Source organism: Onychostruthus taczanowskii, unplaced genomic scaffold (genome assembly GCF_017590055.1).
Source record: "Onychostruthus taczanowskii isolate IOZ18803 unplaced genomic scaffold, ASM1759005v1 scaffold4, whole genome shotgun sequence".
Taxonomy (NCBI): domain Eukaryota; kingdom Metazoa; phylum Chordata; class Aves; order Passeriformes; family Passeridae; genus Onychostruthus; species Onychostruthus taczanowskii.
Window position 1 is genome coordinate 3,114,209 of NW_024501459.1, and position 25,363 is coordinate 3,139,571.

The window sequence follows — 25,363 nt, forward strand, 5'->3', positions numbered from 1 at the left end:
TACAGCCATCAGTCTGCCCCAGGGCTTGTTTGCTGAGGAAGGAGGTGGGTATTTCCCTTCTGTAGATCCTAAGCCCATCTGAGATGTCGCCATTGGTATTAACAGAATTGGAAACTGAATAAGAGAGTTTGTATTTGCAGCCAACTAAAAATCAACATTGGAGGGAAAGCTGACTGAACAGGCTGGTAACTTCCATGATTATTTTCCAGAAATGTTTGTCCTGATTTCAGCTGGGTTATCATTAATTTTCTTCTGAGCAGCAGGTACAGTGCTGTGTTTTGGATTTAGTAAGGGAATATGTTAATAACACACTGATATTTTAGTTGTGGCTAAGCAGGGCTTACCCTGAGTCAAGGGCTTTCCATTTCCCATGCTTTGCCGGCAGGCAGGTGCACAAGAGGACAGGAGGGAGCACAGCCAGAACAGCTGACCCAATCTTGCCAAAAGAGAATTCCATGCCACAGGATTTCATGCAGAGTATAAACTGGGAGGAGCTGGCCAAGAGGAGCCAGGCACTGTGGAAGATGGGCTGGGCATTGGCCAGTGGATGGTGAGTGATTGTACTGGGCATCAGGTGTGTGTCTCGGGTTTTATTTTTCTGTCTCCTTTTTATTAATAATAGTATTAGCATTAGTATCAATATTAGTATATTTTACTTTGTTTCCATTATTTAACTGTTTTTACCCCAACCCACAAGTTTTTGGAGGGGCAGGAACAGGCAGTGAGAAAGTAACTCCATTGCTCTTTGTTGCCAGCTGGGGTTAAATCACAGTGGTGTAGCCTAAAGCTAAGCAGCCCTTGCACACAGTGTGAGGCAGTTTTACCCAGCACAGCAGGAAAAGCAGCTCCTGCTCTCAGCTATTTCCCTCCAACAAGCAGCTCCCAGTGCTTGCACACTCTCTTGCCTTAGCCACACAGCTGCACATCAAAACACTTTTAACTAAGTGATCAAAATCTGCAGTCTGAGATCATTCCACCTTGCATGTCAGAGCTTTATGCAGCCATGGTTCCCAAGCCACATGCAGTCCAACAAAAAGAAAAACCCAAGCCAAAACACTTTGATTCAGCCAGCTGAAATATCTTTCAGTGTATCACTCTGGCATTGAATAGATGGACTCACTGTACTGTATTGCACACCTGTAAGATCCAGTTAAAAATATCCAGACACAATTACATTTCTTATTTGACAGATTCCATAAGTTATCACAAACTCAATCAATTTTGCTGAATCCACATTTTCTTCTGAAGAAAAAACTTCACTGGGAAGAAAAGAGCCACATTTACAATGATTATGTTTGATTAAGAATTGATAAACAATTGAGGAAATCCCAGCACAATCTTCCTGTCTTCTTTGCAAAGACTACACTAATTTAGCAGAAGAAGAAGAATTCTGGCTCAGAATGGTGTGTTTTCCCTTTGCCTTTCACAGGACAAAAATTTCATTCTCAGTTTTCCTGTAAATTTCTCATCTTGTTGATATATTTCTCATTAACTAAACTTGGGGTTTCTCAGCATCATTTCTTTACCGTGTGTTGGTCTGTCCTGAACCAGAACACCAAGTGTATTTTCCAAATAAAAGATTTCTCAGTTAAAAGAAGCAAAAACACAGAAAGTGACATATTAGCTATCCATACTAGTTTATTGATTGGAATTTGGCTCCACAAGCAGGTCCATGACCATGCTTTTACAGTATTGAATTTTTGGGATCTCCAAAAAGAAAGGGAGATAAGAGTGGTAGTAGCAAGTACAACCAATTCCCAGGCTGTCTGCATGTGTCTGCCCCTCATGGGACAGCACATCCTGTCTCTGCTGCCCCTTTCCCCAGACAGACCTACTCCTGAGCCAGGCAGCTCCTACCCTGCCTTCACCTCTTGCAGCATCCTGGAGCCAGCACAAAAGAGAGGGCAAGTCATTGGCTTGGAGTTACAAAGAAAGTGAAGTGCTTTGCAATGGGAATTCAATCATCCAGAAGCAGACTCTGTGAGCAAGACCATAGTATCATTTTTAATGTACTTTCTCATGTGTGAAAGATATCTTGGCCAGTTTTCTGCTGTTTTTCAGTGAAGTGCAGTAAGCTGCTCAATTTGACAAGAAAACTTCCAAGATACCTTTCTATTGCATTCAGACTAATTTGCCTGTTAATGTTCAATTACAGAAAGAAACCTTAAGGACACATTCCTATAACATTTTGCAAGCTTAATTGTTAGGAAGTTATAATTTCCTCCTACTGTGATAGAAATCATGATCTCCTTCTTAAAAACATAAACCTTAAAAATATTATTAGAAGCCTCCTTTTTGCAAATTAAGAACATTGATTTTTCATTACAATGCAAAGCATTGCACATAATGTGTAGAACAAAAACCCTATTCAAGCACAGACTTACATATGCAAATGGTAAGTCATGAACAAGAAAATAGGTTATTTTGAATGAAGATAGATTCTAGTTCTTTCCCATTTCACTTGCTACTAACTTGATAAATGCCTTGGATTTTCAACTTTTACTTTAAACATTCTCTTTTTGTGGCTATTTAAAGGTCAGGACTTAGTTTAGAAAGGTGGTTGCATGTTAAAAAAATGGATGAATGACAGAATAGGAGGTGAGACTCAACAGCTGTGTAAGTATCGTTCACTTCCCCAGGTAAAGCAAGCATCCTGAGGTCAGCTAATCATTCTTCACATAGAAATAATCAGAAAGTGCTAGACTTGTCCAGAAAGAGTTGTCTTGATTATTTCAACAACATCATTTGATATCAAAAATATTTGATATCAAAAATATTTGATATCAAAATATTTTTATATCAAAAATTGATATAAAATATTTTACATCATGACTGTATTAACAATAAAGTATATGTAAGTCCTGCAGAAGGCTGACTTTCTACAGCACTTCCACAGAAACTGGACTGCCAGCTAAATAAAAAACTCATTATTTGTACCCGTGGGCATAAAGCATTTTTGGTCTGATAGGACCAAACCAGATTGTGTTTCTGAGAAAATTTTCCATGATATGAAGGCACCCACATTATTCTTTCTTTTGTATAAAGAACAAAATTAACAAGAACATGTATGGTGTATTTATTCAGGGTGAAGATAATGAAAGCATTCCTCCAAATTTCAGCAACAGCTGTAGTGGGAGTTGCAATATATAACATCAGGAAAGCAAAAGTCTACAGATGAAGTTAGGCTCCATTTTACCATAAACTTACCTTCAGCAAGCTAGTAATCTATTTATCTGTGGCTTGACACCTCCACCTTCACAGGAAAAGAGAAAATTACTGAAGTCATAGGACTGTATCGAAGAAAACATATCAGCATCAATACACCAGGACAATTTTAATGAAATGCCATTAAAGCATTCAGTAATATTTAATTTCCATTGTATCAATACAGTTAGTTCATGTACTACTTCCCTTGTTTCTAATTTGTCAAATATTTATTTCAGTCTGCTTATATATTGTCCAGCAAAACAAGTTGCATATGAGAGTGTTTCCTCCATGTAATGAATGTAACACGACTTTTCATCAGTTTTGTAACAAGTGAAGCATTTGAAGTTTTCTAGCCTCTTGTTCAATATACACTCTGAAAATGCATATTATATTATTCAGACTCAATAAAGAAACAACCACCTTGGAAAATCACACATACAAAACATTACACAGAGGTGATTAAACATGTGGTAACAATTCCCATTAAATTACAGTATTTTTGAATGCCAAAAGGCTTTACCATACACAGACACAATAAAATCACTTTGGTGTGTGGGTAGATCATGCTCAAATTGGATTTTCACAGCACAAACAAGGGTTACAGATATATTAATTGAAGACAATATTGATTGTAGCTGTGGCATTGTTCTCAGAAACCTAACACTCTTTACTGTTAAAGAGGATCAAGTTGTCAAACTCTGTATTTTAGAAGCAATCATTGGTGGGGCAGAAGTTTCTGGTATAGTTCAGTTTTATGACCAAATGTTGCCTTTTACATTGTTACCTATCGTAAAGAGAAGAGTGAGAACTATTCTTATCTGGAATCACATGGTGCAACATTATCTCTTCACTCTGCACAAGTGTGTTTTAGTGCTGGCTCAAGTACAGCAGATGTGGTGCCAAAACCTGACCATCATCCAGGTCCTTTTCATTTGAGCCAATTTTCAGGAGATTCTTGTTTATCAATAATAAACTTGCTTTAGTTCAAACTGCTGGGATTTCTGAAATATTCCAGAAATGTCTGGGAGAGTCAATCTCAAACTGCAGTCGTAATCTGTGTCAGTCCTAGGTCGTTGGACTCCTCTCTCTCCTGAGGACAGTAAGAGGACATTTCCACGACTAGTCATACAGGTTTGTTTGCCCCACCTGCTTCCCTCATGTAAGCTGGGTCTTGCACAGTGTTTCTGACTCTGCTGGTGCTCTGCCTGTCCATCCTCATCTTGAAGGGGAAGCAGAAGTCCTTGAAGCATCTCTTGAAGTTTTCATCCAAAAAGGCATAAAGGATTGGGTTGAGGCTGCTGTTGGTGTAACCCAAAGCAATGCAGAAGTAATAGCTGGATATGGCAGCAGTGCTGTGGGACACGTCCCCTAAGGCCTCAACCAGCACGAAAATGTGAATAGGAGTCCAGCAGATGATAAAAACTGCCACAACCACGAGCACCAACCTGGTGATGCGTCGCAGGTTTCGATCTTTTTCTCGAGACCCGGAGAGAAGCCGTACGCTTTTCAGGCGCAGAATCATCAGAGTATAGCAAACAATTATAATGAGAACCGGAATAACAAACGCAAAGACAAAGACACAGATTTTCATGAAGATGTCCCACCACACATAATCTCTGTCTGGAAACTGCAAGGAGCATTCAGTGCTAGCAGTATCTAAAAATGAAGGAAGCAAGAAGAAAATTGCTTTGTTATTAGATATTCTAAACAATGTCGTTATTATAGTGTAACCTATGAAAAGTGATTAGCATGTACTGAGATATTAATAAATGGAGTCATCATTAAATCACTCCAAGGAAGCTTTCAGTTAGCATTGAAACTTGTTTTATATAGCTGTGTCTAGAAATTACTGAGTTTTGAGCTTTTTCACATGCAAAATATTGTACGAAATTTCTTTCCCATGGGAGGATCAAAAAAAGCAGAGCACAAAAACAAAACCTGTAAAGTTGTTTCTATTTGAATTTCACTGAGATTTAAAACCAGACTGAGTACCATGTTCAGCAAAGTAGAAATCTCATCATTATTATCAAACCACATATATTTTTGTCTGTGGGTGGAAAAAGATTTTTGATATCATGAATGGTAGAAGCTGAAGGAGCTTTTGATAGTAAGAAAATTTTGCCAATATATAATAATTGTGTAATAATCTTTTCCCATGTGCCTTTTGCAGCACAAATAGAGTACACACAAATGTTTACATTCAGAAAAACCCATAGAAACCTCTTCTTTTTTGTTAAATAGAAGCAAATTAAATAGATGTGTGCATGGAGTCAAATGGGAGCTACTCTTTTTGCAGATCATGCCATTGGAAATGCAGCCTGTGCAGAGACTGCAGCATCTGGGCCACAGAGATCAGTCCAGCCCCTTGCCATTGCCCATGCCAGGATTCGGAGCCACAGGCTGTCACTTGAATGTATTTAGCAGAAATATTTCATCTGACAGGAGGCAGCTAAGGAATGAAATATCTGAGGTTTAATTTGCTGACCTCATTGGAGCCTTCCAGCATATAAAATATATGGAAAAATAAGTAATAAGATAAATGAAAAGGCAAGAGAAGGGGTAAATTTACGACTACTGTCAGTAGTTCAACTCTACTGAAGATAAGTCAGGGTAACACAGGGATTATTCACTCTGAATTGCAGCTTAGATATTATCCTGTAAAGTTCTTTGGATTTTTTATAATTTTCCCTGCTGAGTTTGTCATTCCTCTACAAATTATTATGTATTGTTTTTCACTGATTCAGATCTAAGAGTGGAGTGATTCCATATACTCCTGAACAACACTTTTTCATATCTGTCTTGATCAGGACGAGTCAGAAAAAAACCAGGCTGTATTTCCCTGCTATAAAAATGCTTCCCAAATCAAAATGATATTGCAAACAATTTATTTTGAAAAACAATTAGGGGAGAAAGTTATCATGTAGTGCCATACACACATTTCCATGGTTAGATATCAGAAAGCTGTTACTGGGCAATATTAAATACAGAAACATTTTAATAGAAAGCATTTACAGCTAAAAAAGCTAAATATTTTGAGGTTTTATTTTAAATAATATATATGATTCTGAAAGCTGGAAATGGAAAAGTCATCTTTTCTAGGTTGATGCAGGATACTCAGACGACAGGACAAGTGTGACTTAACACTCAATGAATTTATCTAAATCCTTTGTGATGTAGGTTTTCATAAGCATACTTGCTTTTACTTAATTTCATTCTAGAAATGCCAATAATCCTCTTCAAATAAGTTTTCCTGTCAATTATTACTGTTATTTGTAGTAGAGCATGGCTTAGCAGCCATGATATAAAATCAGGATGCCGATGTATTTTCTAAATTAGTAAAGCTGACTCCAGATGTGTGGGCTTAAAATGAAGTATGATCAGGGATGGCTGCTCCAGACCACATCCAGCTACTCAAATGAAGTAGCTCCACTCCCAGAAGAAACACGCTCAGAAGAAACAGCCTCTTCAGATCTACTGACATAAATTCACATATTTATCAAAATTATTATGTCATCCTCACTGTATTTTGCTATAACTTGTGGTTGGCAATGTTATTTTAGAATCCAAATCATCAAATACAAACTTACAAACTTAATTATTATCTTGCATCTCATTGCAGTTTACTTTCTATGGAAAATCTTATTCTAAATTCATTATTATTAACGTATTGCACTATATATATATATATATATATATATATATATATATATATATATATACACACTATGCCATAGCATAATACTTTAAGGAATCTGTTTACATTTTCCCTGTTTACAAGCAGGAAATAGTCAATAGAAATTCTGGTGATAATGCACAACACAATATTAATTTTCTGGAACTTTGAAAGTGGAACATAATAAAATGCAATATATTTATTGGATATATTTATAAATATTTATTATTTATTATTATATTTTTACTGCCTGAAAAGTTGCAGAAGTTACGAATAGTATCATAATATTCAGATTTCATACTGACATTTTCCACTTGGAAACACAAATATTCCAAATGTATTGATATATTTAAGGAAAAACACTGAATTCTATATGTTATTTGTTGTAAACATATTTTATAATGTGCTAGATAAACCACCATTTAAGATTAATCTTAATATTGGTCTAAGAAACATACATATTATATATATATAAAATATTGATTGTGTCACTTTCATAACCTTCATATCCTTACTGGCAATACAAAGAGTTAATTTTATACTTTTTTTTCTTCTTTTTTTTTTTTTTTTTTTTTTTTTTTTTTTTTATAGCTGAACAATCCTTCAGCAAAAAATCTTCCATTAAGGCCACAGCAGGAAAATTTACACAGATGTAAAATTTATTCTGCGGGAAAAACGTATCTAAAAGGACACACCTGGGAGCAATTCTGAGCTGCGATAACAAAATGGATTAACTGAGCACGGTGAGGGAACCTCAAGTATAATCACTTTCCATTTGTTGTTCAGTTGCTGCTTAAATGTGAATCCAACAGAGGCCCTGAAGCATATAAACAACAAATGTTTTAACCAACATGACATAAAGTTTCAGGCCTGAGCTCCAGCTGTCAGGCAAGGGGAGCATCCTCGCCTTTCCACTTCAGCATTCATCAGAGCAACTCATGAGCACACCAGACAAGGTAATTGACACTAAATGCTCAAGAGAGACCTTAGATCAGACAAGCAGGGAGGAACAGTAGCAGCTGACAAGCAGCTGCCAATATTTCCAACCTCATTTAGCCCAGCTGTGTTCTGTATTACAGGTCTCTGTTTCATAAGTTATAAAAAAGGGCTGCCTTCTACATGGCGTGGAAAAGGCATTAAATCATTGCTGGCCTCAGAGGACTCCTGTGATCTAAACTTGCTGCTGACACTGAATGACAGGAATATTCTGTTAGTTGAGCATGTTCCAACAAAACACCTGCCTGAACCAGTGTCCCATGGCCTCAGGATCTCGTATGTAGCAAGACATTCTTCCAAATATGCCTGAAGTTAATGTTTCCCCAGGCAGACCTTGTTTTATAGAGCCTGTCACAACTTTACAGGGGAGAAGAGCTACAGCACTGCAGACCAAGACATGTGATCCCCCAAAGCACTGAAAGAAGAGCTTCCAGAGGACTTTTCTGTCACCTACATAACAGAAGACTAACAGCAAGAACAAAATCTATATATCTTCAGCCAAATCTATCAGTACTTGAGCAGCTGTTACTAAATTTCACATTGGTCTATGTCAAACAGCTTAACATACTGCATTTATTGTCTGCCAGATGAAACAGTGCCCTTAGGTAAACATTTGTCTCAAGAGGAATGAAACCTTTCTAAATAAAAAGGGTTGATAGTTCAGGAAATTAGGAATAATTTTTCAAAAGGTTGTTTACACCTCAAACAAGACTCCTACCAAATAAATGCCTGTATTTTTTCCAGCCACCCAGTAATAGGAAGACCCCTACCAAGGACAGCATTAGAAGTCTCCAGCTTTTTGAAGACTCCAAGATGCCCCTGCACTGCACTTACACCTGTGGGTATGAAGCACGCGTGTGAGAAAATACTTCTCCTCCTTCCTTCTCAAGGAAGGTCTCAAAATCAGATTAACCCCATAGCAGGGTATAATGAGTCAGGGGCTAAATCCACAGTGCTTCAAGGAACAGGGATTTCAAGCAAAGCCCACACATGGTCTGCTAACAGTTTTCATTGACTTTTTGTTCTTGTAGCTGTTTCCCTACCATAGCCTGAATTTCCATTTACTGTGACAATCCTTGTTCTCAGCTTTTCCAGGTTTCCATATAAATTCCCATCCTATTTTAAATATGATCTTGAGATATTGTCATACATCATTTACCTTAATTTTCTCTCTCCAGCTACTGATTTTTCCTTTCTTCACCATGCCTTCAATTCTGTGAAATGGTTGGTGATAATAAACTCCCAAGAATTCTAGGTTTTGCTCTTGGGACTTCATTGGAACTACTCTCACAACATATACAAAAAGAACCTTAAGTCCACATTTCAAGGTTTCACCTACAGTGATTCTAGATTTGCCCATTGTGATTAAACTCCTGATAATTTTCCCCTGCTGTGTGCTTGTAGTTTTTGATGGTCTCATTCTGGCACAGGCAGTGCTCCAAAGTGTATTTTGTTCTTTTATTTGGTATGGGCATTGGAGCTTAAATGATTTATATGTTGTACTGAGATGTTCTACCATATATTTTGAAATGTCAGGAATTTAAATGTAATTTTGAAGAAGGAATAAATAAGGTTTGATCAATATTTGAACTTACAATTTATTGTCAGTTGAGAAATAAAAAGACTGAATTTTGAATGCACACACTCACCTTCCCTGACTTTGGTGCCTCCCAGAACTATTGCTGATATACCAACAGATGAGGACAGCAGCCAGATACAGATGTTGATTATCTTTGCTTTGAGAGGAGTACGAAAGTCCAGAGCCTTCACAGGGTGACACACAGCAATGTATCGATCAACACTCATCATGGTGAGTGTGAAAATGCTGGTGAACATGTTGTAATAGTCAATAGAAATCACTATTTTACACAGCACGTCACCAAAGGGCCAGGAGTTCATCAGGTACTCGGTGCTTTGGAAAGGCATGGTCGTGGTAACAAGTGCATCTGCCATAGCCAGGTTGAAGATGTAGATGTTGGTCGCTGTCTTCATCTTTGTGTACCTGCAGAACAAAAAAAAATAAGGCTTTATTACTACAAGATATGATTATTTCAATTCAGATAGGTAATAGTTTATCAGTCATGTTTGCCATAGCTGGGTTTTTTTATGTCTTTTCTCATCTCTGATAGAAATGCACACAAATGCAAGATGCTTGGGATAAAAGTGAACACACTTTATTCAATCTTGCAGCACCAATATTAGCAGTTAGAGCTATTTACCACTGGCAAAACAGGTATAGAAATGCATTTAATCTAATTAGGCAAATTTAAATTCTATTTTCTCAAATCCTGCTACAAGAAAATATCACTGTTAAGTTTGAAAGGGATCAAAATGTTTTCTGTTTCTTTTTCTTATAGCTATCTGTCAGTGATTGTGAGATTTCTGGGTTTTGTTTTTGGAAAAAACTGTTATCCCATTCTCCAATAAGAAAACAAGTTAATTCCTATGTTTGCTGGGCCAGTTTGCTTTTTATATGATAGTTTGTCTTCCTTGAATTCACTACAGTGCCAGCTGATACAGTTTTAGTAATTTACCTTCCTTGCCAATTTCTTCTCCTTTCTTACCATCACCTTCTCCCAATCCTCCCTTTCATGACTGATAATGTTAAAGATCACTATTGTTTAAGCAGGATACCACAGTGGGGAAAAAACTATCATAGAAGTATTTCTTTCTGCATTCTTTAATTTCATCACAAGTAAGCCCTTGTTTTGTCCAGCTGATAGCAACCTCAGCCTACATAGAAAAATAGGATCTGTGTTTTGAGAAGGCACCCTGCTTTTTTTGACCCCAATGACATTTTTGGGAGATAGCCTGTGGAGGACTGCTTCCCTCTCTGTAAGGGACACAAAGGATGATGGAGAGCCTGCTGACATGGGAATTTACTTATCATTCCTGTGCTTCTCTTCAATAGTTGTGTTTGCTCCTTGCTGTTAATTTATCATTGGATTTAATGAGATTTTCTTTCTCAGAATTGCTTCAGCCTCATATTTTGAGTGTGTGTCCAACTAGAAGTGCACACGTAACACACACAGCTACATTTTGCTATATGTCACTAATAATTTGCAGTGGAAATATAAGATTTAACCACTTTAGACAATGAACACATAGCACAATGTTTTTTGCCTTCAAATCTTTGATGTGTAGAACAAAGAAATACTTAAAAATGAAATTAAGCAGTGCTGTCAAATTGTGCCCAATATGTAAATTAGCTGTCCAAAAATGAGGGCAGGAATTTCATTTTAAGACCAATATGAAATGTTAAAAATAGCATTGGGTTTTCTAAAACATTCAAATCAAGAATTATCAAGGGGAAAAAAATGCCAAATGGTGGTTTGAAGAAAAAGGAAAAAAAAAATCAGCAAGGGAAGAGAGAATACACCCTTCCCTCCCACATACTGAACCATCAGTCAGAGATGGGCTTCTGCCTCCCACTAGATCAGTCTCCTCAACAGACCCTCCAGGAGAGGAGGCATTTTGTCCTGTAGGTCACATTATAGCCCTTAAGGCACCATTCAAACACAAATATGAGTCCTTACGATTAGAAAAAAAACAGGACATATTATCAGACAAATAACTTCCCTCCTGGTTAAAAAAAAAAGAAAAAATACTATCTTCAAGTGTATTTCAGCTGTAAGACCAAACAAAAGTTCACTAAACACTCAAAACTCTGATAAAATGGACTAATTTCCATTAAATTAAATAGACTAGTAGAAGGACAATTTTACTTCTATGGACATCACTGATGATACTTGGAATTGCTGTCTTATTTTTATCGTAATAAAAAGACTGTGGAAAGCTGAAATGCTTGCATAAAAAACACTAAAAACAAATGAAGGGACTGGAGAAAAATCTTTGACTTACTTAAAGAGCTGAGCACATTTAGTATATCAAAAAGAACACCAAGAGGTGACTTGATTACAGTGTCTGAAGACCTTCACAGGGAGAAAATAGCAGGTACTGAAGAGTTCTTTCAGACTACACAGAAAAGCATAACAAGAACAAATACATAAAACTCTTAAGAATGACAAATTCAGCTTAGAAACAATGACAGCTGTTCCTTAACACCTAAGGTGATTATTATGGGGAAAAAGGAAGGAGTAATTTTTCCATCCACTGATGCCTGCAAATCAAGGTCTGCTGCTTTACAAAGGGTTTGCTTCAGTCAAATGCAAGTTACTAGACTTAACACAGGAGCATTCAGAAGAAATGCAATGACCTTTGATAAGCAGAGGTGACACAAGTAATCATTCTCCTGAATCATTATATCTGTAGTTCTTTAAAAACTTTGCCAAGGGTTTGGATAAAGAAAGTTTGCTTTCAAATTGTAGAAGAATTAGCTTGACCTTTTTTCCTTTAAGAAAATCAGAAAACTGGGGAAAATGTCTAAGATTTTATTAGTCTTGGAAAAGCAAATATCCAAAAGTCTTTATATCTCACATTTTCCATTCCTTGCAACCTTAATTCAATTCACTTATGTGTGTGTGATTACAACTCTATATGCCATATTATCCCAGCATCCCTTACCCTTTTTCTCCTCCCTAGCATTCCAGTGGAAGAATAACAAACAAGTGCGGTAAAACAGGGCTAGTAAAGAGCTTGACTACTTTTGCCTAGAAACATTGGCCTGTGTATAAATGTGGTATTGGCCTTTAAAGTTATTAGGCAGTATATTTAATATATATACTGCCTAATAACTTTATAGCATATATAAATGTATGAGGCATACATTCATTTAGAAGTTTAGAAAATTCAGAAATGCCTTTGAGAATCTGGACTCAATCATCCAAACTCCTTTGAATGTTTTTAATTAAACACCTGAAATTTACTAAATGCACATGTGCCTCTGAAGATATGTGCTTGCAGGTTTAATCAAAAGTCCAGATTAAGTAGCAGAGTGACTGCTGTTGCTGGCAGACCCTTTCAAGCTGACCCTGATAAAGTCCATAAGATGAGGGATTTGCCTGCTTTCCTACAATTCATTTTATTGCACCAAAGCATAGAAGGAAATATTTTCTTTGTGGTCTGGTGTTTTCTCACCCTATTCTCCACTCACTTGAACAAGGCCAAAACAGTGACTGCTTAAGGGAATCTTGTCTTCCTTTGCAAAATTAAAATTCTTGATCAAATATCTGAATCCATTTAAGCAAAAATATTTCTATCTGCTTTAATTAGTTTAGCAGGACAGATAGGGTAAACCTGAACATAATTACAGCCTAAGTGGCACAGTAGCAATTAATTACATTTTCTCAGTGTCTGAGGTTTCAAAGACTATTATAATATTTATAAACCCTGCATGTGTAAACTGCTCATGGGAAATCCCATGTCTAAAAAAGGGATGTTAGATATAGGGACTTCTTAAGAGAATGGCAACATTTCTAATACTACATAGGAATGTAAAGTCCCTCTTTTAAAACAGGTGCTAGAATCTAATTTCAAGCAGCAGAAAAAAACTCTGATCACTTAAGCTGGTGGATCTCAAGACTGCTTGTAAAGCTATAAGCAGGCCTCAAGCCTCTGTAAACTAAAACCTAGAAGATATATCAAAACTGCAGACAAACAGTCAAGATGAAACACAACACTTTCATATGGAATTTTTTTTTGATAGGTATATTATGAAATTTTTAACAGGCAAGTTTTAAATTATGTCAACTTACATAGCAAAAGCAAAATTCTCAAAACTATTAGGCATCATTCACTTTCCAAAAATGGAAAGTTCTTTGAGACTTTAGACTGACCCCTAGAAATTTTCCCTCTGTTTCTCAGTTGACTCATCATTGCTGTTCTTTTCCCTCTGGAGTAGAACATGTTTTTAAGACAAGCTTTTAAGACAGTAAATAAGAAGAAATCACACCTCCAGCCTAGGCTATCAATGAAATTGTGGTAACAGAAGAGGGAAGCATGCTACTAAGGATCTGGTGTGCTTTCAGGGAAAAAAAGAAAAAAAAACCTGCTAGTAGTGTCCCTTAAAGTTATTATCTCAAAGAGAGGAGAGGATTGTGATTCTAAAGTGCACTGTAGCATTAGAAAAGCTGATAAAAGGTGAGAAAGAGGCTCTGGTCAAACTTTTTTTTCTGTAACTGCAATAGGATGAAGTAATGAAATGTTCCCTGCAGTGTGAAATGAGGGATGGGGAAGGGAGCAAAACTAACAAATATACTACAACATTCTCCAGTTGCAGAGGAAAAGTACAAAAAGCATAAAATACAAAGAGGAATAGCAAACACAGGTTTTTTCACAAATACCTGGGTAAGTGAATGAAAATTAAAGCTAAAGCACATCTAAAGCAAATTGCAAAAACACCTATCAGCAGGATGCAGGCTCTGTTCCACCAGGTTCCTCTGAATGCAGTATATGAAGATCAAGCAGCTGAAAAGCTTAGTCAGGAAAGCTCTAAATATCAAGGCTATATTCTGACTACACTCACTATAATACTGTGTCAGAACAGGAAGAAAAAACCCAAAAAAACAATCCAGGAGGATCTATTCCAAACCCATACCATGTCCAAAGGATGGCTCAGCTCTCTCTTGGATATTCATAATCCAATATAAAATCTTATGCCAATATGAAATGAAAGCTAAGGCCATTTAGAGAATATAAAAATTAACATGCTGTAGTTGTCATGTTTGTATTGAGTTATATGACATTATCATATTTTAAATTGCCACATTTTAGCAGTAGAGGACTTCAGATGACACTTTAAATAAAGGAAAACCTTGTTACTGCACATATTTAAAGGTTGCCTGTCTTAATCAAATCTTTTAGGACATGACAAAAACTTGTTGTCGACAAAATTATGTCATAAAGTGGAATTCTCTTTACTAATAAATATCTAAAGACACCAATTTTAAAGCAGGTCAAAAAAGAAAAGCATGAATTTGTCTTTTATTCTTCCCCCCGACAGCATAATCTATGTGAATGTCAAAAGGTATAGTTAAAATCCTTACAATTCTCCACTACCATTTGTTCTCTGCACTATCCTTAAACTGAGCCTGAACAAGATCTTGTGGATTTAGATTGGAGGTGGAAGGTTTTTTTCCCTGAGCTAACAAACCAGGCTCTGAGTTAGTTCAAGTCCACGTATATAGTGGTCAGTGTGGAAGAAAATTCGCACTACTTAACAAAAATGAGCTAATCTTTCTCATTCTATGATTAAGGCTTTTAATATTTTTATGTAAGCTCAAGAGCCTCTCTTGCAAGAAACTGTAAAATCTAGAAAAAAAAAACTGTGAAATTTCTGCTTCCATGACTTTGATAGGAGAAGTCAGAGTTCAAGGTGCTGTGAATCACTGCAACTGAAAATGAATCAGTGAGAATGCAGAATTTCACTAAATTGGTACTTTATCTAAAACCATTATGTCTAATAATATTATGAAAGAGCCTGGACAATTAGCTTAGACTATGTACCAGATTTTTTTGCTCTCTATTGATAAGTAGAGATGAATACTGACCTTGTCAAGCAATTTATTCTATCCCTGAACAACTTCATGCTGCCGCAGATATTTCCCAGTGATCAGTCCTGCCATGGAGGGGTTCCCAGGGTTTTACACAAACCATTCTAAAAATTTTTGCTTGTCACAAGTACATTGCTCTAGTGAGCATTGAATCTCTGTCTCTGGTAACATCCACCTTTCCTGTTATTCTTTGTTCTTGGAAGATTATTTTTTTTTTTTTTTATAAAGCGCATGATCTCCTTCGGCAAAGTGCTTCCCATAGATTTATGGGAGAGGGAATTAGTAGGACAGAGATTGCCTGGCAAAGAGAACAAATCTCATTACTCAAGAAAACAGGGATAATAACTCCAGGAAAAGATTTCTCAGGGTCTTTCTTTCCTTGTTGGAAGCAGACAACAGCTTGTTGAATGTTTGCTTCCCCTAGATATTTCTGCAGGACACAAAAAAAGGAAAGTTCTCAGAAAAAAGTTCTCAGGGGTCTTGGGGTATGGGTATCACTCTTCTTCCCAAAGCAATGCACCTGGTCTCCATTTTGCCACAGGGATGGATAACAACTGACACAGCTGGGAGTGTTTTATAGGACAATTACACACTCAAATATGTGGAGACCCAAATCTCTGGTCAACACTCCCATAATAAGGTTTAATGGGAGACAAGGGACTTTGCTCTATAACAAGTATAGGATTATGTGGAGAGAGAGCAAATGCACATATCACTAGTGAGCCAGGTCAGGGAGAAGTCATCAGTCCCTCTTAGGAGGCAGCTGGGAGGTTTCCTCTGGACTCCTCCCATTTATCTGTTTTCCTCACCTGCCTCCTGGAAGCCCACAGCACAGGCCAGCTGAACGCACACATTCCTAAAGGAGATGATTCAAGTGAAATGCAGAAAACTTTAAGTCACAGTCAACAGAAGAGCACAGCTTGTATCTTTCATGGTGAAAATATTCTTCTCCTGCCCTCTTTGACAAACCAGTCATTCTGAAAGGTGAATCTAACAGTAAGTCCTGATGCAGTCCATCATCCAGCAGCATGGTAAAACATGTTCATTTAATGTTCACATTCTGAATATGAACGCTAAATGAACATTGAATATACTGTCTAAACTATTCCTACCATGCAGTTTCTCATCTGTCACTACTAAAGGAAGTTTTTGTCGGTTGCCCACAGTAGCCACAGTGGCTGGACTACCAATAATGCAGTGGGAAGTGCATTTAGCAAATGTAAAATCCTCTGTTTTCCACATGCAGCAGAGCTAAATTTGGGAACTCTAGACATTCACTCTTAATGTGTTGCTGACTTTTGGAGTAGAGATGAGCAGCTGCATGTTACAAAGGTGAATTGGTATAAGAAATGGAGAAAACATGAAGGTTCTGCTCACTTTCTTACTATGAATTTGCAGAAATTCATACACTGAAGAAAACTGTCTTCTCATACTCATGAAAAGAACACAGAAATTTCATTAAAAATAATGTCTCAAAACTGAAAACAGGAAACTGCCTAAAATTAATTTTAACTTCCGTGAGGATTAGAAGGTGAATCTAATGAGAGCTGAACCCTCTGGCTTTGGGAGAAATGAATATTTCAAAGGTAATTCACAGCCTGGCATGACAACTTCCCAATAGAACCATGCCAATTTAAAGCAAATAAACAAGTAATATTTTGGTGTTATCAAAATCTAGTTTTAATTTCAACCAATATCTTAAATCAATTTAAATTTTGTCCACTTTTTTTTTTTTAAAGCGCTGTGCACCTTTATATTCTTTACTTATATCATTTTTACATTTTGTGAAATGCCAGCATGGTCAGACATCCCTCTTCCAATATCCTTATTGCATCTGTACACACCTTTTCCCCACAACTAATCCAGTTTGTGGATTCATGCCTGTCTGTAGACAAAATGATATTCCTATTGCCTTTTTCTAATATTTCTCTAAATTCACAAAAGAAGATAGCAATAAGCAAAGCACAAATTCTTCATTAAGGAGAAGAGCACAGATTCCTCACTTTGAGAGAATTATCTGATATTTAGAGATGAGGGGAACAAAATGGAGTCCTGAAATATACTTCCTGGAAGTAAGTGTAGCTGGATGCTTTTTCTTCAGAAAGAAATACATAACTGGAATCAAAACTCTTCTTGGGAACTCATCTGTTTCAAAGAATTTAACTAAAAGGAACAAATTAATCACAGTTTAGACAGTGAGAGTGTGCAAGACAGAAAGATCATCTTCCCTTGTCCTTAATGCCCTTAATTCTCCCAGGAATCCAAATCACCCAGTTAAGAATTTCCTTTTACAACACCCTTTCAGCAAATTCTAAATCCTTTCTCAGAGAAAAAAAAAATAAAATCTGAAACGTCTCTACTCTTCCCTCATCTCTTCCTCTTCACCAGGAGGGCTTAGCCAGTCTGTGCCCCCCAACACCATCTCCTCTGCGCACCCTCCCTGTGCTTCCTCCGGGATCAGGAGCTACCTACCCACCACTCTCCCATCTGACAACAGAAAAGTTATCTCAAGCTTTCTGCCTTGCCAGCAGCCAAACTGGAAAGTTCTTCTAAGTTTTCACTTTCTTCCAGTTCAAAAAGGTTCTCTGTAATTCATCTTGCTACCAGACACTGATTCCAGTTATGCCTTCTCTGAACTAAATGATTACCTGGCTGTTAGCCCAGCGGAAATGTCTGGATGGATACCAAATTACTTTTCAGAAGCCAAACACATTATTCACTATAAGCTATAGCCTCTCTTTAATACTGTCTGTGGTAAATATTCCTTTCAAGCCTGTCCTCTGCTCTCCCTGCCTATTTTCAGTATCAGCTCTTGTTATCACAGCATGACCATGAGTTGGGTTTCTTGTCAGCTTATAAATCCCAGGTCTCACTTAGTCACTGTCTAGCTGGGTTTTGAAAGTATTAGAAATAGTAACATTTTGTTTAAATGGTCTGTGTTTTCAAACTATCAATACTCTCCTATAAGCCTGTCCTCTTTCTTGTTTCCTGTTGCCTGTTCTTTGTGCCATCTGTAAAAGCTTTTGGTAATGATCACTCTTCAAAGTTGTGATGGAAATTATGTCACGTTTGAAGTAAGGCTGCAGAACTGATCAAAATTACCTGCATTCAGTGAGGTACAGCTAAATGCTCTTTGAAATCTGTGATGAATTGCTATCAATCCATTTGATGCCTCTCTGCTGGTAGTAGTAAGCTGTCAGATTTTTGATTAGCAAAGGAAAGGTTAAAAGTCCTAAACTTCACAAAGTATTGTACAGTTCATCCTCTGCCTTTAGCAGCCAAAGCCTTGATTTCATAAAAGAATGAAATCATGCAAACTGCCAGCAATAAGGAACAGGTAATTCAGTTAGGTCGACTCTCCTGGAGCTTAAATTTTCATTTCAGAACAATATTCTTTCCAAAAATAATTTGATAAAATTAGGACAATAATTTAAAGCAATTTAACAAGTGATCTTTTGATGGTATCAAAACCTATTATTAATTTAAACCAATGTATTGAATCCATTTCATTGTTGTGTACTTTTAAAAAATATTTTTATTCTTGCTTGGAATGAATGAAGAAGAAATTTTTAAAACAATCTGGAAAGTAGTCAATTTTATATGACATTCCTTAATACACTCTTCCTGTTATGTAAAATGTTGATCAGTTCAATGAATATAAGAACAAAAAATGTATCAGTGGTAAAACATTTTCTTCAACATTAGACTAAGCAGAAAATTATAAGGTTTTTCCTTTCCCTTAGGAATCAATATACATATCTGTAACAAAACCTCTTCTTAAAAATTCTTGAATGTAGAAAATTATTCGGTTCACTGGAAGCTTGAAAGATAATTTAAAAATAAATACAGGATTGGCTCTTTGGGATCCTGTTGATATCAGCTGGTCTCATCAGGAACAAAGAGGGTAAGATAAATACATAGAAAAAGTGCATCTGGAGAGGGAAAGAGAGAACATCTCCCAGAGTTTTGTCAGACTATGTTTATGGTTTTGATAAATGCAATGGTGTAAATCCTAGTTAAAACTATAACATTAGTCAGGTGATTTTTCTTCCCTGCAGCTGTCACAAGAAACAACCATCTTGCTTACAATCAGCAATAAATTTGAAAGACAAAAGTCATTAGGTAAGAGGAATGGAGAAAAAAGCCTTTTTGCTTCCAAGGATAAACAAGTTTTTTCATCCTCTTCAGCCAACTTACTTCCAAAAAGTAAGAGACCTCAGAGGAAAAGCTAATCTCAAAAGAAAAGGTCTAGGGTAGAGGTAGATTCTGCTAATGCCAAGAACCACACAGCTGTAGGACTTCCCTCAGGTGAGATCAGAAAACTTTACCAGGTATCTGCAAACTCATTCCATGCTTCCCCTCCTCCTCCACAGGGAAGGATTGTGCTTCCTACACAGTGCCTACGTTTTCACCAATACAAGAGACAATGTGATGCCTTCCTTTTCTCTTACTCACTCCCCAGGACAAGCAGCAGCCACAGGACAGCATTACACCCCAGGTGCCATGGCTTGGCACGGTGTGTCCACCCACCCAGCTGACAGCAGAGCCCCTTGGGATGGTGCATGTGCTGCACAGCTCATCCAAACACAGGGAGAGATCCTGCAAACTACCCACACTGCGAGAGCCAAGTGCATGGGCAGGAACAGAGTGCCATCTACCCAACACAGAGCTTTTTCTGCACATTAAAACTGACCACTCTACGTGTGTCTGAGGAGCCCAGGGTGTTTACAATAGACCTGCTCTTGCTCTGTTATAAGTTTAGTGATTAGACTCTGGCTTTTAAATCTAACTTTTGCTGTGTGTTTAAAGACAGTGAATTCCAGCATCTCCATTTTACACGTGAGGAAACCATGAAGCAACCTCATCAGGACAGGAAAAAGTGTTGAAGCTTGATAGTAAAACCAAGAGAAGAATCCAGGTCTCCTGATAAATGTTTTAAGAAGCCATGCTGATGACACTGTCCTAGAGGACCATTCCCAGTCAGACTTCAACCTAAATCTTTCCCCACAGGAGCTGCATCAAACTCAGCTACTTTTCTGTCAGGAGTTTGTACATGTGACTGAAGTGGCATTCTCCTGTTATTTTTTCCTCTGAGGAAACTCTGGGATTTCCCTCTCAGCAGAAAAACACTCCACCAGACCTGTAAGACATTTCATTCACCCAGCACTCCATGCACAAGTTTCTGAGATGCTGACTCACTGGTGTCCATGAGCTTCTTTAGCAGCCCTTATGCAGAAGTAGCAAAACCAGTCCTGTAGTGGTATAAAAACAAGGAATTGGCCAAGGCCTGCCTGTACCACAGGCTATGGCTGAATTTGAGCCTGTTTCTGAGGCATCTCAAGATTCTGGAGTCTCCTAAATCTACCACAGCATTGACACTTCAACCCTTTGACTGAAAGTCTCAGAACACGGAGAGGAACTTTTTTTTGTCGCTCAAAAAGTGACCCAGTGTCAGGCCTGGAGTGTCAGGTAGTTGGGCTAGATGATTATTGTAATAATTGCACCTGAACTATTCTAACAGTGTTAGCCATTTAAATGAGCAAAGGGAGGAGTCATGACTGCCTTTCCTGCCTGTCTAGATGGGTTAGGAGGAAGAGAGCAGATCTGGAATTCAGAGTTGAGAAACAGCAGCAAAGGGCCTCAGACAAAACCTGTACTCAGCTGGATGTTAAAAAAGAGCCTCAGTATATCCCCATCCCACTTCAGATTTGTGGCATCTGGAGGGGGGCTATTGTGGGATGGCTGAGGGACAGGATCTGCCTCTCCCTTACCGTCTTCTTTCACAAACTTCCCACAGACCTTGTCTTTCCTCATAAAAGGACATCACTGCAGGGTACATTGGGTCATTAAAATCCATCCTGAGATACAATCATGCAGAGAGACTATGTGAGGAAAAAATGGAGGGACATGAGAGGTTTGGACAGAAATGAATAAAATAAACCCCTTGCACGAACATTTGAAATATTTCAAGACCGTAAGAAAATTTAAAACCATTGGCTTGTATTTGCCTGCATTTCAACTGATTCTATCAGTGTTTAAAGCATTTGCCACACAGAAAACTTAGGAGAGAAATCTAAAAAAGAAAAAAAACCCAAACCCCCCCACAAAAAAAGCCCCAACAGATATTTTACCATATTTATTTATTTTTTTTACCATGTAATTGAGAGATGGGCCAAAAGAAAATTCAAGGACAGGCTAATGTAGGAACTAGAAGGAAAGAGAGCAATAGCTATCTAGAGCCTTACAAAAATAGTCATGGGGGGGTAGCAGAAGAAGAGAAAAAAGCAAATATATATGCACCAGTATCATCCACACCTGCTAACTTCTAGGGCTAAGTTTGGGTTTATTTCTGGAGCCCAGGCCAGTTAATCAGCTGTCTTTGTTACTGACTGATGGCTTAGAAAATCTTTGCCTTTGCAGCTGTGTGACTGTCAAGTATGGAGTCTCTTCTTGAAGGAGAAATACAAAAAGAAATTAAATCTGTACCCTGAATGAGGGTCAAAAGGTCATGCAGGGATATAAAAATCACAACCTCACAAAACTGGAGCCAACAACTTTTTCTAAACTGACCACAGTCATCTCTTTTTATTGCACTGACTAGTAAATTTATTTTCATTATTCAAGAATATTCACCTGATTATAACTCATCTTTTTGAAGTACCTTATCAACAACTTCAGTAGTTCTCATAACTTCTCCTTTTATCAAGTCTGAAAATTACTTCATCATTCTGCAATTGCTTGACTCTTATCATGCATCCCTTACAAAAGAGAATCTCTTCCAATACCTCAATTTTTTTCCATGTACAAGCTGATTTCATTGGAACAATGAATACTTCACAGTTCTGGGATTTTTTTCCCCCAGAAACTTTATCAGAATTCTAACAGGCCGTGGAGAAAGAGTCCAAAAAGTTGCATGATTTCAGCACCCTGGATTGCTCATCACCCTGCTAAACAGCACTGTCAAGCATGCTTACAGATTGCAAATGAAAAGGACCAAAGGAGAGAGGAAGTGCAGTGCAAACTAAAATATTCATCAATACACAAGTGTAAGTGCAAGCATAAGTAACAGTGCATTTCACTAAGTGGTTTACTTTGAAACCTTCACTAACACAGACACAAAGGTTTTCCCTCTTTCCTGAAAACCATGGAAAAGGTATTTCAGCACTTTCTCTACTTTCTTCAATTCAACACCAACAACTGGAGTTAAACACTGCTTTACATTAAGCCTTTCCTCCTATCTTTATAATTTCCTGGCTTTCCCTCCTTGTTAAAGAAAACGTTAGGTACCAAGGCAATAATGGATCAGTGTCCACATGACTGGACACATAAACTGTCCCTCGAGGTCTCCTCACAGTGGAAATAAAAGCTGCCTTGCTCAAGTTTCCTTCTTTCACTCGAGATTTTTTCCCTCGGATGCCAGCAGCATCTCATCCCTAGAGGGCAGCCAATGAACACAGCTCCAGGCACAAAGTGCTTTCCCTCAGGCTGCAGGATTTATCACATTTAACCAGCTTGTCCTTTCTCTAACACAAGTGCAGACAAACCACTGTGACTGACAAGGTTTGGGTCATTTCAGTAGCTTTTTTCCAGCTCCTCACTGGAGGGCTTCCATAATCCACCCACTCCCCCAAATTTAGGGATGGTCTTTTGCACCTCTTCCCACCGGTACCCAAAACCTCTTACCTTATGATGACAAACATGACCAGGGAGTTTCCCACCAAGCCAACAACGAAGACCACCGAGTAGACAGCGGTGATGATGATGGGAATGGCGGGGGAGATGCTGGTGTGGTTGTGCTGGCCGTCCCCAAAGAGCCCAGTTGCATTGCTGTCATAGTCTGCCCAGCCCGGGAGCCAGCTGCTGCTGGTGCTGGGGGGTCGGCAGGGCCCTGGGGAGCAGGTGGAGTCTGGCTCCTCACGGAAAATCTGTATGGGGGCATCCATAGGGGTACAGTCCCCACGGGCAGGAGAGAGACAAGGAGGAGTGCACACAGCAGGAGGCAAGTATGCTGGAAAGAGGGAAGAGAGAGAAAGAAATTAAGAGAAGTATTTTTACAGCCACAGAACATTAAGACCTCTGAAACTTGTGTGTATTAAGGGGAGCTCTGCTGTGATGGGAACTGCAATTTGCCAAGCAGAGATTTAAGCAAATCACATTCATATTAAATGATTTCAAGGTTTACATCTTGCTGTGTAATGCTGCTTCTCCAAGTGCACAAGGAAAGTTTTCCTCCACTTTCAAAGGTTGCATAGTGAAGCAAGCCAGATGGGAACAGCTCAGATCCACCCCCACACTTTAACCCTGTCTTTCCCATCTTTCATATTTTAAGTCAAACTCTATCCTAACAAGGGCTCCTGATTGCCTAAGCTCTGCTATAAAGGGGAAGGAGACAGAGAAACCCACCACATCTCTGTACAGCTTTAACATCCTGCTCTGAGTTATATTTTCCTGATCCCATACCTGCTTTCATAGAAAAGACACATTAATGACAAAAAATACCTTTCAGTCCAGGAAAAGAAGCGGAGTCCTCAAACAGGTGCTCTTGGCAGGAAAAGAAAAGAATAAAGCTGCTGCGCTTGGCTCCTGGAAGTGCCACTGACCACCTAGGACTTTTGGATGTGAGGCACCTGCGCCCTCAGAGAGGCGTGCTGGCAGCAGAGCCGGTTCCCAGGCATGAGCTGCATCGTGCAGCAGCAGCAGTTGCTGCTGTTCCAGCTCCCACCACTTCGCCTTTTCTCTCTCTCAGGCTCCCTCTGCCTCCCACTCGCTCTGCCAGGGCTCCAGCAGCACTCTGCACTGATGCACACGTTCTCCACTGTCTCTGTCCCCGCAGCTCAGAAGCTCACATGACTTCTTTCTAAACACTGAGATGCAGATAAATGAAAAGAAAAGCAAGAAATAAGTTCTGTTGTGAATGAATGCTTACTTTAATACCCTTTTCCAAGTTTTCTTTCCTCAATTCCCAGGCCTCAAGAAATAATCCTCTTTGCCTCATTGAATCCCACAGGATTTCAGACTAGTAAACACTGAATAAAAGAGGAATTTTAAGTTTATGTGCCTTGTCTGGTCCATCAGCTCTTTTATGGCTTGACTCCACAACTGTGTGTCCAAAACATTTCTCACTGGGTAGCTGTGCCCCTGATCCTTTGCACCTGCAACTCCAAAGTCAGAAGCTGGCTACCAAAGAAGAGAGGGGCACCCTAATTACTGTACAGTTTTTTCAAACTGTCCCACACCGTGTGAGAAGCCCAGAATTCCCTGTAGCATTTTATTCTCCCAGCTGCAGCCAGAAACGGGGAGGTGTTGTGTACAGAAATCACAGCCCTCAGAGCTTATCCCTAATATACTCCCTCAAGCAGGAGTTAGCAAGGCACCAATATGTGTGTTCAAGTATCTTTTAACTTGCACACAGACGTTGAAATCCCCACCAGAACTCTCTCTAAATGGCAAATTGGAAGAGAATAGGCAGAGCCTGAGTTATTCCTACTCCTTTGGAAGAGGCTGGGAACAGCCAGACTGGCTGCATCTCAGTGTGCAGCAGGAAAACCAGACACTGGAGAGAGAGGAACTTCCTGTGGGTTTCCTTCAAGCTTTTCCAATCTTGAAACTTTACTTCATGCTTCTCTTGTTGAGTGTCTGTGATATGACTGTTTTCTATTCTAAAGCAATGTTTTTTTCTAAACCTATAATCAAGAGACTAAATTATATCAGCTCTGAGTGAGAAGTCACGCAGGAGGCTTAAAAGGTACAGAACCCCCTCTCTTAGAGGAAAAGCCTTGCTCAAATGTGATAATAGCTTTGACTGTGGTCACTGTTTTCTCCAGAACTTCAGTAACTGCTCATGATCATGTGTATAGAGCTGTCTAAAAGTTTCACATTTAATAATAATGAATAAAATCCAAAGTAACAAATGTGTGACAGAAATGTCTTTGAGACAGGAACACAAACCTGAGAACTAATCATTTTTTTGAAGATTAGGTATATCCTAACATAAAATGTACTCCAGTTCTGGTGTTATCCTCTGCAATCCATGATC

The 25,363-nt window shown here is 38.4% G+C and overlaps 1 protein-coding gene across 2 annotated transcripts; it reads right to left on the bottom strand.

The window, feature by feature from the left end:
• Positions 1-3,711: 3,711 nt before the first annotated feature.
• Positions 3,712-24,207, bottom strand: OPRK1 (opioid receptor kappa 1). 2 transcript variants are annotated; one of them, XM_041412762.1, is made up of 4 exons: positions 23,827-24,207; positions 23,011-23,335; positions 9,526-9,878; positions 3,712-4,863 (listed from the first exon to the last, which is right to left on the bottom strand). In XM_041412762.1, the coding sequence occupies exons 2-4, from the start codon at positions 23,268-23,270 to the stop codon at positions 4,331-4,333; spliced, it is 1,146 nt and encodes a 381-aa protein (XP_041268696.1). In that variant the 5' UTR covers positions 23,271-23,335; positions 23,827-24,207; the 3' UTR covers positions 3,712-4,330. The 2 variants fall into 2 exon arrangements, with proteins under 2 accessions (XP_041268696.1, XP_041268697.1); XM_041412763.1 differs by lacking the exon at positions 23,827-24,207 and having other exon boundaries at positions 3,712-4,853; positions 9,522-9,878; positions 23,011-23,270.
• Between the last annotated feature and the right edge of the window lie 1,156 nt (positions 24,208-25,363).